The sequence below is a fragment of the Dermochelys coriacea genome, chromosome 5, assembly GCF_009764565.3.
Source record: "Dermochelys coriacea isolate rDerCor1 chromosome 5, rDerCor1.pri.v4, whole genome shotgun sequence".
Lineage (NCBI taxonomy): Eukaryota > Metazoa > Chordata > Testudines > Dermochelyidae > Dermochelys > Dermochelys coriacea.
The window spans coordinates 83,317,001-83,332,408 of record NC_050072.1 but is presented as its reverse complement, the minus strand read 5'-3'; the positions used below and the strand labels follow the sequence as shown (position 1 = coordinate 83,332,408).

Sequence of the window (15,408 nt, the reverse complement as noted above, 5' to 3'; positions counted from 1 at the left end):
AATAGGAAAATCAGTGGTCATACCTTTCCAGTGTCACAGTCTGTTCCATCCATTGGTGGATCCAGTTTAGTTCTGCACTCCTTCTCACCTTCCACCTTACACCACAACCCAGTGCAAATAACATGCTGAAAAACATACATTGCTAAGGACAGAGGACTTAAATGACTGTATATATGCAGTCCATTAATTTCCATCAGGAAGTTGCTGGGTTGGTGGTACTGAAGTATGTACAGAGTTAAATATCAACAAAAATTGTGGAGATAGTATGCAGCAAATCCTGGATGCACTCCCATTGGGCATGGACACAGTGGATCAAGTCCAGTTGTGCTGTTGGGTGGGGGATGGATTCCAGGAGCCTGTGTACAGGGTCACAACCCTTGAATGTTGCCAAACTGACACAGGTAGGGTTTTGCCAGGCAAGGTGGATCTACCACTATATTGATCAATTGACTTAGAGGTAGCTGTAGATGATGTGCTACAGCTACAGTCTGAAATGAGGACTCTGTTTTCACCCACCAGCGCATAGCTCAGCTACTTGACCTATGGGCTGGAGCCCCATTGTGCATATGGACAAAAAAACAGGTAGACATAAGGGGGGAATAGTGATATACTTCTTTCTCCACAAAAAAAATCAGAGCTTCTTAAGAATTAAGAGAGCTAGTAGTTTTATTCCATTATTATTTTACCACTTATTCAAGCATGGAAAGGAAAGAAAACTAGCACTGTCATTAGAAATGAAAGTATGCCTTAGAAATCAGTGAAGTGTTAGGGGTGTGTGTGTGTGTGTGTAACTTTTCAATTATGTTCACCAGAGGGCTTGGAGAATGAAGTATAATAGACTTTACTTAAAGGTGTAAAACTGAAAAGCTAAATGTGTGGGGCAATCAAGTTAGTAAGCACATTTAAATAGTTTTTCCTGCTATTGTAAAATTAATCTAATACTTCCTAGTTTGAATCATTTTAGAACACCACAGAATCTACTGCAGTGACAATCTCAAAGAATGATCTATTTTGGTGGCTCTCCAACAAACCAGAATATGCCAGGAAGTCTTCACAGATGAAAATAAAAAATAATTTTTAGGTTAAGTAAAATTTATTTTCCTACTGAATATCCCACACAGATCAATAGGGCATTCAGCTCATAAATGTTTATGTCAATTTTAATTTTAGCTTTGCAGTTCACCCTTAAATTAAATATGAATTTTCTAACACAGTCAAGACTGAAGTGAGTTTTCAAAACCCAAGTGAATATTTGTAAAACTTCTGCTATTGCTTGAATAATATAGAAAACATTTATTCAGACACTATTAGGCTCCCTGATGACTTCCTCAAATGTTCCCTGTTCACTCCATCCCAATGGTTCCTGCTTCCTGATGTACTTCCATTCCTTCATAATCCTCTCTCCCTTGGAAGCAACTCAACACTCAACTGAATCTTGCATTCACATAGAATGGATATAAAATAAGATAAGGCAAATTATAATGGTTTTTCACTAAGGGGTCATAAAATGTTAAATGTTATAGATGGAAAGAACAGTTGGTCCTTCAGTCCATCCTCTAGCTTCAGGAGAGGACAGTTTTTATATTTTTCCCTGAAAGGAAGTCCAGCCATGAACATTGCTGCCTATTGTAATTCCTCAGTCACTCCCAGAAGCCTCTTCTATTTATCCCTACAGAGAAATTACAAGGCTGTCTTATCCTCAAGAGAGAGGAATAAAGTTCAGAATTGTAACTTCCTTCTCCCTCTCCCTATTTTGTCCCCCCCCCTTTCCTGGAAACCAGATGGAAGTGAACAGGGCCAGTTGTGGCTGGATCACTGCCTGAGGGTTATTGCTTGTGCAATCTGATGCCCACAAAATATGGACAATGCAGGGGCAAGAAGGATCAGGAGACACAGGGGGATAAAAGAAACAGATCAGCACCTGGTTCTCAGAATCCAGAGCCACTAGAAGACAAGATGTGCTCTGTCTGTCTTAAGTTCTTTATTATACTGGCAAAATTGAATAATAGTTTCTGGTCTTTGATATGATGCATGAAAAATGTGTTTATATTATGTTTTCTAAATGAAATGATACCCTGAAAAAACCTCATTGTAAGAGAAATATCATTTAATAAATGTTTGTATCTGGGCCAGGGCATAGGAGTACCTGCAAATATCAGTGTGTGTCTAGTATGTAAAGATGTCAGTAGTAATTTCTTACAAAATGAAGAGACTTATTTCAGTAGGTCAGAGAATTGTACAGAAACAAAGGTCAGGATGACAATGAGCCAAATTCATCCCTGGTGTATTGACAATGGACTTGCACCTAGGAAGAAACTGACCTAATAAGACATCATATGTTTATAAATATCTCATAAAAACTCCAAAAGAATGTTAGAGCTGGCCCTAGCCTAAATACTTATCCATCACAAGGTAATTTGTTTTATGGTTTAAGGTCCAAAGAGAAAAACTTAACTTTGCATTTCTAAAACTAAGTTTTAAGCAAGCTTTTTTTTAAGCTCATAACTGTAAAAGAAGCACTAAAGTTAGGAACAAGCATTCCAGGCCAATTCCTGAAGACTATGCCGATAAGGCAGCCATCAGGCCTTCTGCTGTTATAGTCCTATTCCAAGTAAGAAATGGGAGAAAAGGGAATAGTGAGCTCAGTTCAACTCACTGGAGCCACTTCTTTAGAAATTGGCCCACATTTTAAATCAAACAAATTCTCTCTTATTCTTACCTACTTATTAAAAGGTAGATAGAGTATTAGTGCCTTTGGCAATCACTAGAAAATCATTCGGTTTCATATACAGATTTATTTAAATTTGATTTAGAAAATCAAAGTTTTTTTTTAAAATGCACAAACCCACGCAATTATGTGATGGTATTCTAAACATCTTAATAGATCTGAATACCAAAAATACATTGGTCATTCTGAATTTAACTGACAGAAATGTTAAAACAAGTTGGTAATTTTGCATCTCCTAATGTATCGATACATAAATTCCATGCAAGTTACAAGAGTAGTCTCACTTCAGCTCAAGCATCTTGTAAAGGGAAATCATGCCTCACCAATCTACTAGAATTCTTTGAGGGGGGTCAACAAACATGTGAACAAGGGGGATCCAGTGGATATAGTGCATTTAGATTTTCAGAAAGCCTTTGACAAAGTCCTTCCCCAAAGGCTCTTAAGCAAAGTAAGCTGTCCTGGGATAAGAGGGAAGGTCCTCTCATGGATTGGTAACTGGTTAAAAGATAGGAAACAAAGGGTAGGAATAAATGGTCAGTTTTAAGAATGGAGAGAGTAAATAGTGGTGTCCACCTGGGGTCTGAACTGGGACCAGTCCTATTCAACATATTCATAAATGATCTGGAAAAAGTATAAACAGTGAGGTGCCAAAATTTGCAGATGATATAAAACTACTCAAGATAATTAAGTCCCAGGCAGAGTGCAAAGAGCTACATAAGGATCTCTCAAAACCAGATGACTGGGCAACAAAATGGCAGATGAAATTCAATGTTGATAAATGCAAAGTAATGCACACTGGAAAACATAATCCCAACTTTCAGAGTAGCAGCCGTATATAAAATGATGGGGTTTGAATTAGCTGTTACTACTCAAGGAAGAAATCTTGGAGTCATTGTGGATAGTTCTCTGAAAACATCCACTCAATATGCAGCGGGAGTCAAAAAAGTGACCAGAATGTTGGGAATCATTAAGAAAGGGATAGATAATAAGACAAAAAATATCATATTGCCTCTATATAAATCCATGGTACGTCCACATCTTGAATACTGCATGCCGATGTGGTCGCCCCATCTCAAAAAAGGTATATTGGATTTGGAAAAGGTTCAGAAAAGAGCAACAAAAATGATTAGGGGTATAGAACAGCTGCTGTATGAGGAAAGGTTAATAAAACTGGGACTTTTCAGCTTGGAAAAGAGACGACTAAGGGGGGATATGTTAGAGGGCCATACAATGACTGATGTGGAGAAAGTAAATAAGGAAGTGTTATTTACTCCTTCTCATAACACAAGAACTAGGGGCCACCAAATGAAATTAATAGGCAGTAGGTTTAAAACAAACAAAAGGAAGTATTTTTTCACACAACACACAGTCAACCTGTGGAACTCCTTGCCAGAGGATGTTGTGAATGCCAAGACTATAACAGGGTTCAAAAAAGAACTAGATAAATTCGTGGAGGATAGGTCCATCAATGGTGTCCCTAGCCTCTGTTTGCCAGAAGATGAGACTGGGCGACAGGCAATGGATCACGTGATTCCCTGTTCTGTTCATTCCCTCTCAGGCACCTGTCATTGGCTACTATCAGAAGAGAGACTACTGGGCTAGGTGGACTTTTGGTCTGACCAAGTACAGCCATTCTTATGTTCTGATCTTCTTAGACCTCCACCCCTCCAGACAAACTTACAAGCAGTGGGGTAGTGATGAGCTGGGTTCAGTTGATGGGGTTTCCCCTTGAAGAATACTAGGGGCTTCCTGGCCAATCCGAACCAATTGTAACCTATTTAGTGTCAGGTTGTATCACTGATTACTACTCTGGCTCTAACTGGCTGGGAGGGAGCTTTACTGTCCCCCTTCCATTTTTTAAGGCTGAGCTGTGGGAGGAGCAAAACACTATTGACTCTTCCTACTCACAGTGGGGGGTGGAGGGGGGCGGTTAGCAGGGGAAGAGCCTAGGAAAAGCAGTCAGTCCTTTTCTTGGAATATTGTATGTGTGCTAATGACCAAATTGGATGTTATGTGGACTAACCATTGTATTTTCTTTTCTGTTTGGGCTATGCCAGAATTTCATATTTCAGTATGTCATGTTGCAACTTTGGGATCCTACGGAGTCTTTACAGTGGCATGAATTTAACTGTTTGGGCAGGGATGGTAGAGAGGGCATATAGCTCCCAACATTGTGATTCTTTGTTGTTGGGGCTAAGAGACTCACCCACAAAACTTTGCTGAGGTCTGACTCAGTGATAGTTCTAATCCTCTTGATGGGGGAAGTGGGTGAGCTGGACAGTTTATCAAATGGGATAGCTGTTTGACCTAGGGATCCGCCAGTTAGGACAAAGGGTGACTTAACATAATTGGCCTGAAAGGATCCAGCCACCTTCTCCTTCAAGGATTATATTACACCCTCCCACCCCTTTCATTTATGTTTATTTAACAAAGCTGCACCCTCCTATAGCAAAATTATCCATACTTTGTGAAATGACTTTTTTGGGGATCCACTGGGCAATAACTGCACTGATAGGATGAGTAGTATATAGCTTACAACTGCTTTCAGTAGGATACCAATTTATGTACTTGGCTCTTGAAAAGGCCTAGAAAACTGGCCTTTCCATTACATTAAAATGTATCCATTTGAAATATCTTTTGGTGTCTGGCCTTATTTTACCTTAGTTAACACAACGGTCATTTTTTATTGTTCATCAAACAATCTTGAGTACATCATGCTAATCTCAAAATTTGAAGCAAACTAAGTATATAAGAATATACTTCCATACTTGTGTACTTGCTATGACTGCAGATTAGTATTTATTTATTAATTTTATATTAATATTTATTAATTTATTTATATTTATTAATCAGTGAAGAGAAACAACACCTTCAGAGATTAAGAGGTTTCAGAGTAGCAGCCGTGTTAGTCTGTATTCGCAAAAAGAAAAGGAGTACTTGTGGCACCTTAGAGACTAACAAATTTAAGAAATTAAGAGGAAACAGATAATTTAGGATCTTTTCAAATGGTGACAATGATGGTGTAATATTGACTCAGGTTACATAGAGGACTAATAGCACAGAGAAAACGAGAGACGTAATAGAAGATTTGTGGATAAACATACGAGATATTATGTGTGAAATATTTGATATACAAGCCTAAGAGCCATACAAAATACACACTACAACAAAAAAGCAAACTGATTTTTTTTTAACTGAGCTAAAGTCTGTTAATATCTTCTGGAAGAATGCTTCTAACCTAAAGTCTATAACATGGATACACGTGGTCTGTTCAACCCATAAGGAATTAGGTATGACATTGAAAAAAAGTGTACATATTGTGCTTATTTTAAAATATTTAGTATCTTCATTAGATACTTTGTAGATGCTTCAGAAGCTATTTAACTAATTCAGATGGTTTACTAGCTGCACTGGAAATAATTAGCTGTGTTTATTTAATTCCCTGCTGTATTTCATGATTTCATAGATACATAGATACTAAGGTCAGAAGGGACCATTCTGATCATCTAGTCTGACCTCCTGCACAACGCAGGCCACAGAATTTCACCCACCCACTCCTGTGAAAAACCTCACCTATGTCTCAGTGGTTTGAGCATTGGCCTGCTAAACTCAGGATTGTGAGTTCAATCCTTGAGGGGGCCATTTAGGGATCTGGGGCAAAAATTGGGGATTGGTCCTGCTTTGAGCAGGGGGTTGGACTAGATGACTTCCTGAGGTCCCTTCCAACCCTGATAGTCTATGATTCTAAATCGTGGTTTAAAGACTTCAAGGAGCAGAGAATCCTCCATCAAGTGACCCGTGCCCCATGCTACAGAGGAAGGCAAAAAACCTCCAGGGCCTCTTCCAATCTGCCCTGGAAGAAAATTCCTTCCCGACCCCAAATATGGCGATCAGCTAAACCCTGAGCATATGGGCAAGATTCACCAGCCAGATACTACAGAAAATTCTTTCCTGGGTAACTCAAATCCCACCTATTTAACATCCCATCACAGGCCATTAGGCTATTTACCATGAATATTTAAAGATCAGTTAATTACCAAAATCACGTTATCCCATCATACCATCTCCTCCATAAACTTATTGAGTAGAATCTTAAAGCCAGATAGACCTTTTGCCCCCACTGCTTCCCTTGGAAGGCTATTCTAAAACTTCACTCCTCTGATGGTTAGAAACCTTCATCTAATTTCAAGTCTAAACTTCCTGGTGGCCAGTTTATACCCATTTGTTCTTGTGTCCACATTGATACTGATCTTAAATAATTCCTCTCCATCTCCTGTATTTATCCCTCTGATATATTTATAGAGAGCAATCATATCTCCCCTCAACCTTCTTTTGGTTAGGCTAAACAAGCCAAGCTCCTTGAGTCTCCTTTCATAAGACAAGTTTTCCATTCCTTGGATCATCCTAGTAGCCCTTCTCTGTACCTGTTCCAGTTTGAATTCATCCTTTTTAAACATGGGAAACCAGAACTGCACACAGTACTCCAGGTGAGGTCTCACCAGTGCCTTGTATAACGGTACTAAAACCTCCTTATCCCTACTGGAAATACCTCTCCTGATGCATCCCAAGACTGCATTAGCTTTTTTCACAGCCATATCACATTGGCGGCTCAGTCACCCTATGATCAACCAATACTCCAAGGTCCTTCTCCTCCTCTGTTACTTCTAATTGATGCGTCCCCATCTTATAACTAAAATTCTTGTTAATCCCTAAATGCATAACCTTACACTTCTCACTATTAAATTTTATCCTATTACTCCAGTTTACAAGGTCATCCAGATCCTCCTGTATGATATCCTGGTCCTTCTCTAAATTGGCAATACCTCCCAGCTTTGTATCATCTGCAAACTTTATTAGCACACTCCCACTTTTTGTGCCAAGGTCAGTAATAAAGAGATTAAATAAGATTGGTCCCAAAACTGATCCCTGAGGAACTCCACTGGTAACCTCCCTCCAGCCTGACAGTTTACCTTTCAGTAGGACCCGTTGCAGTCTCCCCTTTAACCAATTCCTTATCCACCTTTCAGTTTTCATATTGATCCCCATCTTTTCCAATTTAAACTAATAATTCCCCATGTGGCATGGTATCAAATGCCTTACTGAAATCTAGGTAAATTAGATCCACTGTGTTTCCTTTGTCTAAAAAATCTGTTACTTTCTCAAAGAAGGAGATCAGGTTGGTTTGGCAAGATCTACCTTTTGTAAAACCATGTTGTATTTTGTCCCATTTACCGTTGACTTCAATGTCCTTAACTATTTTCTCCTTAAAAATTTTTTCCAGGATCTTGCATACTACAAATGTCAAACTAACAGGCCTGTAGTTACCCGGATCACTTTTTTTCCCTTTCTTAAAAATAGGAACTATATTAGCAATTCTCCAATCATAAGGTACAACTCCCGAGTTTACAGATTCATTAATAATTCTTGCCAATGGGCTTGCAATTTCGGGTGCCAATTCCTTTAATATTCTTGAATGAAGATTATCTGGGCCCCCAGATTTAGTCCCATTAAGCTGTTTGAGTTTCGCTTCTACCTCAGATATGGTAATATCTACCTCCATATCCTCATTCCCATTTGTCATGCTACCATTATTCCGAAGATCCTCTTTAGCCTTGTTAAAGACTGAGGCAAAGTATTTGTTTAGATATTGGGCCATGCCTAGATTATCCTTAACCTCCACTCCATCCTCAGTTTTTAGCAGTCCCACTTCTTCCTTCTTTGTTTTCTTCTTATTTATATGGCTATAGAACCTTTTACTATTGGTTTTAATTCCCTTTGCAAGGTCCAACTCTACTTGACTTTTAGCCTGTCTCACTTTATCTCTACATGTTCTGACCTCAATAAGGTAGCTTTCCTTGCTGATCCCTCCCATCTTCCACTCCCTGTATGCTTTCTGCTCCTTCTTAATCACCTTTCTGAGATGCTTGCTCATCCAGCTTGGTCTACAACTCCTGCCTATGAATTTTTTCCCCTTTCTTGGGATGCAGACTTCTGATTGCTTCTGCAGCTTTGATTTAAAGTAATCCCAGGCCTCCTCTACCTTTAGATCCATAAGTTCTTCAGTCCAATCCATTTCCCTAACTAATTTCCTTAATTTTTGAAAGTCAGCCCTTTTGAAATCAAAAGCCCTAGTTGCAGATTTATTTTTGTTAATCCTTCCATTCAGTTTGAACTGAATTAGCTCATGATCACTTGAGCCAAGATTATCCCCTACAACCGTTTCTTCTATGAGGTCCTCACTACTCACCAAAACCAAATCTAAAATAGCATCCCCTCTAGTCGGTTCAGCAACTACTTGATGAAGGAATCCATCAGCTATCGCATCTAGGAAAATCTGAGCCCTATTATTATTATTACTAGCACTCGTCCTCCAGTCTATATCTGGGAAGTTAAAGTCTCCCATGATCACACAGTTTCCATTAGTATTTACTTCATTAAAAACATTAAAAAGGGCTCTATCCATAACCAAATTAGATCCCAGCGGCCTATAGCACACCCCAAGCACTATCCTAAGGGAGGCTCTACTAGTTTTCTTCCCCAATGTAATTTTTGCCCAGACGGACTCTGTCTTATCCATTGCATCGCTTCTTATTTCTTTACATTCTACCTCATCATTGATAGACAATGCTACTCCACCACCTTTACCTTTACTTCTGTCTTTCCTAAACCGCACATACCCTTCAATACCTGTAGTCCAGTCATGACTATTATTCCACCATGTTTCTGTTATCCCTATAATATCTGGTTTCACTTCCTGCACCAGTAGCTCTAGTTCCTCCATTTTGTTACCTAGGCTCCTCGCATTCCTAGCATCATTATACATTTCATTAATAATCTTTAATGTAGTTTTGATATCTAAACTGTATATTTTAGCTATTTTTGCTTTTGTTTTTGCATACAACAAACATAAAGAAAGTATTCAGCACATCACACAGAATGAAAACTCTTTGACCATCGATATGCTTTAGACGCTCTCAGGTGACAGAGTTCCTTTGGTTAAATAAATCCTGATATTTCCTGCTGATATTTGATTTAAGTATGTAAGTTGAAAGAACAATCAGGATTAAAGTTTTCAACTGGAAAGTTTGTGTGTCAGACCATCTTTCCTAACTCTTCAGGACATATGGTCCACTCTGCAAAAAAGTGAAAGGTTTACTCATATTTACAGTTGCACTTTTATCACTGAAGTAATGCAGCCAGAATTTTTAAAGACAAAAATCCAAGACTTTTCTGACATTTTAGGATTTTTGTGTGTACGGGGGCAAATCATGAAAAACAGCTGAACACTTCACTGGGAACTTTAAGTGCTGCCAGTTAAACCATCATTGCTAGGGAGGCTAATAGAAAGCTGGAGTTCAGTAACAACATTGTAGTGAAACACAAACCAGAGCACTGAACTTTGAGTCAGAACTTCACTCTTCTGGGGGTGAAACTCTCTCTTTTCCCCAACTTGGACAGTTAAGTTATGATTACAACGTTTAGTTCTAACACAGTATGTTCCCTCTCTGGTACATCGTTATCACAGTACAAGAGAAGTTAAAATTATTTGGACTAACAATGGGAAATAAGATTTATCTGAGGATATAAAATACTGGTGACACTTCATTTTTATAAACTATACATTAATTTCCTATTTATACAGTGCAATAGTACACAGCAATGTACAACAAAAAAGCTGTGCTAAACTAAACAGAGATTTCCCCTTTCAAAAGGACTTATGAGACATCCATTCTAACAGCAAAACCTTGCATATTACAAAACAAACAACATAACAGAAACAGGCAGGGGTCACTGTGACTGGAACATTTCACAGAACAGTTGGCTTTTCTGGAGGTTTTTGAAGGAAAAAAAAAAGAGTGAGGGATATTTGTGTATGTCAAGTGGAATGCCATTCCAGTCATATGAACAGCTGGGAAGGAGGAGAAAAGTTGGGACTATTCAAGAAAGATAAAGAGAGAAGCTAAGAGTGATGCTTGTGCAGAATGGAGATAGTGGGAACAGTAGTGGTGGAGCTAAGGACAGATATGTAGACAGAAATATAATATTTCCATAACTTTTGATCTTTCCCTTGGACTTTCTTAAAAGTTGCCATGCTTTATAACCACTCTATTCATTTTCTATAATGATCACAGCTGTGTTATGACAAGAATTGTTTTAGTAAAGTTGACTAGATAGCATTCACATCCTGGACTTTAATCTTCAAGGCTAATATTTTGCAGTTCTACAATTGTACTCAATTATCAGGTTCTACTCATGAGCCATTATCTTGCTTTCTGTTATTCGAAAGAATGGTAGGAACTAATTGATTCTTACTTGAAGCACAGTGGGCATGAAAGCAAACTTGGCAGTTTTATAAGATAATCACAGTGACAGTATAAATCTTACACTGAAAGATACACAAACACTTTGTTCTTGAAAGGCTTTAGGCTACTCTTCTCAGACTACATAAATTACAGCCTTCACCTTAAAGCGCGTTCACAGGGTTAAAAAAAAAATTCAACATGAAGATTAGGCACCATTCAAGGAACAGGAATGTGGGCCAATTTAGTAGCTCCCAGAGATAACTCTGCAGGGGTAGGTGTTGTTAGTACTCTGCTGTGGCAGGCATTGTAGGCAAACGACCAGGTGAGGGGAAGTACTGGAATCTCTCCCTTGTCTCACAGGATTATCAGAGAGATTGTGTACTGGAACCTTGGTGATGAGGGAGATGTGATTGGTATCTCTAATATTACCATATGATGTGATTATAGATAAACTTACAAGTTCTGCTTAATCAAATGTATGGGCAGTCAGATCTTAGAAGAAATGCATTGTTCGATGTGGTTCAATTCTTTTTAGCAGCTGCACATGTCACTAGTGACATTTATTCCCAGCCTGACAGAATAAATTTCTTTAACTTGGACTATATGTTTTCACAAATAAAAAAAACCCTAGAACAAAAGGAACATGGGGCATTCAACACTAAATATCAGAAATTAATAGAGGACAAGTCCAGGAAAGTAAGTACCCTATTTTCAAGGAGATAGTCAAATTAGCATCAGGATAATAATTTTGACTTAATTGTTGGTGTTCCTGAAAATAGCAAGGAACACTAAAGGAGCACTAAAGACACCCAGAGAGACAGTTTGGCAAAGCATCTTGGGGATTATTTGCAACTTGCAGATGATTAATTGGCTGTCTAACTTCACCAGGTTTCATTAATATAACATTCCTGATTTACTTACCCACAGTAGAGGCATAGGGAAATTAGGAGGGTACAAAGGTATCGTGCAATTGCACATACATACATTTGACAGTCCGGCTCATAAATTGTAGTTTAATGAGAGATAATGAGAGTTTTTGTACTGGCTGCAGAAAGAAATGGAAAAGAAAAAATTTCCTTCACAGACCCCTTGGAAAGGAGCAACTACAGTCAGGCCCACAGCGGATCATGACAAAATCTTGTCTTTTAACTGCTTCCATGGATGGGAGGGTGGGTGCTGCTCCACCTTTTCCTGCACCAACATAGACTTAAGTAGTCCCCCTTCTCTTCTGGCCACCTGTGAGTGGAGGGGAAGGCATGGAACAGCATCCCCACACTGATCTGGTATAAAGCTGCTGTAGCAAGTAACACTCTGGCTCCCTAGCCCATAATGGAGCAATACACCTTTTCCAAGAAGCCAGACAATGGCCCTATCACTTAATGTGTGGTGAGGTCATTTACTTCAGAGGGTCCATGACTTCACTGGATGTATTTTTCTATTTTTATACTGAAATCAGCATGCTAATGGTGCACATTCAAGCTCCAATCCAGCACCACTATAGCAGGGCCTAAACAATAATAAAACATGCCCATATTGACTTTCACATGCAACGTATAAAAACAGTTACAAATCAGTAATTCTCTCTTTCATGCTGTCCCTGAAAAAATAACTCTGTTCTAAAATAAAAATCCTTACCTGCATTTCTTGACAAAATGAAGCCATTGGTCCAAAGAGAATCTGACACTGTTCATTTGCAGTGTACGTCATTCCTGGCAGTTTGGAGGGAATAATCACAGAATTGAGGCTTTGGGGATTTGTATGTAGCAAACAGTTACTGGCCTTTGACCTGCCAATATGCAAAAATTCATAAAATGTTGAATAATATTAATAAAGGTTGGCTATTTTGTTGACATAGAACATATGCAATTGCTATAAAAAAAGCATTAACAGATCTTAAGCAGCATTTTGCTGACATTTAGACCTGTTAATTTAACGAAGTTCTTTCTTTTGCTGTTGTATATTTACAGAAAGGCAAAACAGTTTATGGATTACAAGCAGCTATAAGGATTTCAGGAAAATATTTGGAAAACATTTTAGTGTAAATATTACATAATTTAATTGTTTAAAAATTATATGGCTTTTAATAAATATTTATGGAGCTCACTTTTTTCACCCATATTTTAAATGTCAGTGTTTTTCAAGTCCCAAGATTTCAGTTAGCACTGTTTTCACACAAAATTAAAGAAAAAGGGAGATGAAAATACATGGACCTCCATTAGATTTGAGTTCTAAATGGACACATCTACAGATTGTCCTCGAATCTCAATCATTCCAGTGCCAGCTCCAATACAGATCTTTAAAGGACTGCTCAGTTGTAAGTAGTAAATTGTCAGTAGGCATATCTATCAGTTCAAGAGGGTTATTCTTGAGGGTTATTCCTTATACAATGCATGGGCACAATGTAGGTTCCATGTATCATATTCTCAACTAGATAACTCAAAATATTTCTGTTAAAATAAAATTATTTCCACATCTTGTTTGTTATTGAATGACAACATAGGACATGATGTAATCTATTATATGCAAAATAGAAAACAATACAGATTTCATTTTAAACACACTATCTTCCTAATATGTATTTTTGCCCCATATCTTTGTTAATGTATTTTCTTTAGTTGATAAGGTGGCTTTTTGGTGATTAATATGCATCTATTATTAACAGTATTTCCTTTTTAACCTCATACAGAAGCTGGTAGAGAGTATTAAGTATTTGGCATACCTGAAACTTAGAACAAAAGTCAAAAATTACTTTAAGCAATGCTATTTCTTGACTTAATTACCTGAGGAATCTTTCTAGATCTTCCCTACTGCACCGGGACCATGAAACATCACCAAGATTCTGTCCTTTAATCCATTCTCCAGACATGATATGGAGACCATCTGCACAGGATGGGTGATCATTGTCATGATTTATTCCCATGCTGAATTTTGAAAGTATTAAAAAATAAAAATTATTTTAAGAAAACAGCATAATAAGTGGTTTTCAAAATGGTTAAGAACATAAGAATGGCCACACTGGGTCAAACCAAGGGTCCATTTAGCTCAGTATCCTGTCTTCCGACAGTGGCCAGTGCCAGGTGCTTCAGAGGGAATGAACAGAACAGGCAATCACTGAATGATCCATCCTCTGACATTCACTCCCAGTTTCTGAGGCTAAGGTCACCCAGAATGACTAATAGCCATTGATGGACCTATCCTCCATAAACATACCTAATTCTATTTTGAAAAAATTTATACTTTTGGCCTCCACAAACAACAACTGCATTTCTCCCACTAATGAATGAGAAGACCATTGTGAGCTTACATAACAAAGCCAGTGAATCTCAGTGTAATTCTGCATTGAACTTGTTTTCTTTATACATTTGTTTGTTTATTGTTGACGACTTGCATTTAGCTAACTAATAGGTAAGATGCATTGTTAAAATATTCTGAGCAGTAGTTTTATGTATACTTACAATTTCAAAAATTCAGAGTTTTGGCTACAGTACCTTTTATTTCAAATAATAGCAATGGAATGACTCAAGGAAACTACATCCAAAGGACAAAGCACCCACATGGTAAAAGGTGGCGAATGCTCCCACAGGACATTGCCATTTAGGAATCATAAAATTCTGCTACAAAATCTACTTGTGGCTGCCACTTCCAATTTGCTCAGTTATTGCTTTTGAAGATTCCCTGTCACTTGAAAAAAAACCTATTTGATTGTAGGCAATAGTCAGGTGAGTTTTTTAAGTGAAAAATGGCTCTTTAAAACCTTCAAAAGTAGCTATGTGGATACACACAGAGCTCCTATCTGAAAAGTAAATAAAACAGTATCAGCTGCTTTTGACTATTTAAAAGTCACTATAAGGATACTCTTCAGAGCAGGACATACATAGTGGCTGCTGGGAATTTGCAGCTGCTATCTTCTTAAAATAGCCTTGTAGTTTGTAGTGTAGCAAAGCAAACTGTGGGTGATACCACTACGTAAGCACTACTCTTTCTGTGCTGGCCCCTTATGCTCATCATGTATATTAAATTACGTTGGCTATCTTGGTCATGTCTCACGAATAGTCCTTGCTTTCAGCCAAAGAATTGTAGAATAAATGTATCAATGCAATTTTTCATGCATGAAAAGTCAGTTACCTCTAGACCAGTACTAAGTGCTGATATCACATGCCTCCCTACCATCCTTTGTTTACTTTGACACGAAAATGTAAACAACAAAAAACAAAAACACCACACAATCCTGGCAACTTTCCCTCATTGCCAAACTGTGCCCCACACAAAGCTAGTTTTTTCCCCACTGAATGCATCCGATAAAGTGAACTGTAGCTCACAAAAGCTTATGCTCAGATAAATTTGTTAGTCTCTAAGGTGCCACAAGTACTCCTTTTC

General features: G+C 38.1%; 1 protein-coding gene across 1 annotated transcript in view; it reads right to left on the bottom strand.

Moving 5' to 3' along the window:
* Positions 1-15,408, bottom strand: part of ADAMTS19 (ADAM metallopeptidase with thrombospondin type 1 motif 19) — a 286,395-nt gene that overhangs the window by 85,198 nt on the left and 185,789 nt on the right. The window contains exons 9-11 of the mRNA XM_038403950.2: positions 13,812-13,952; positions 12,667-12,817; positions 24-125 (exon numbers count right to left, since the gene is read on the bottom strand). Of these exons, the coding sequence (XP_038259878.1) occupies positions 24-125; positions 12,667-12,817; positions 13,812-13,952 (394 nt within the window). The remainder of the gene's footprint in view (positions 1-23; positions 126-12,666; positions 12,818-13,811; positions 13,953-15,408) is intronic.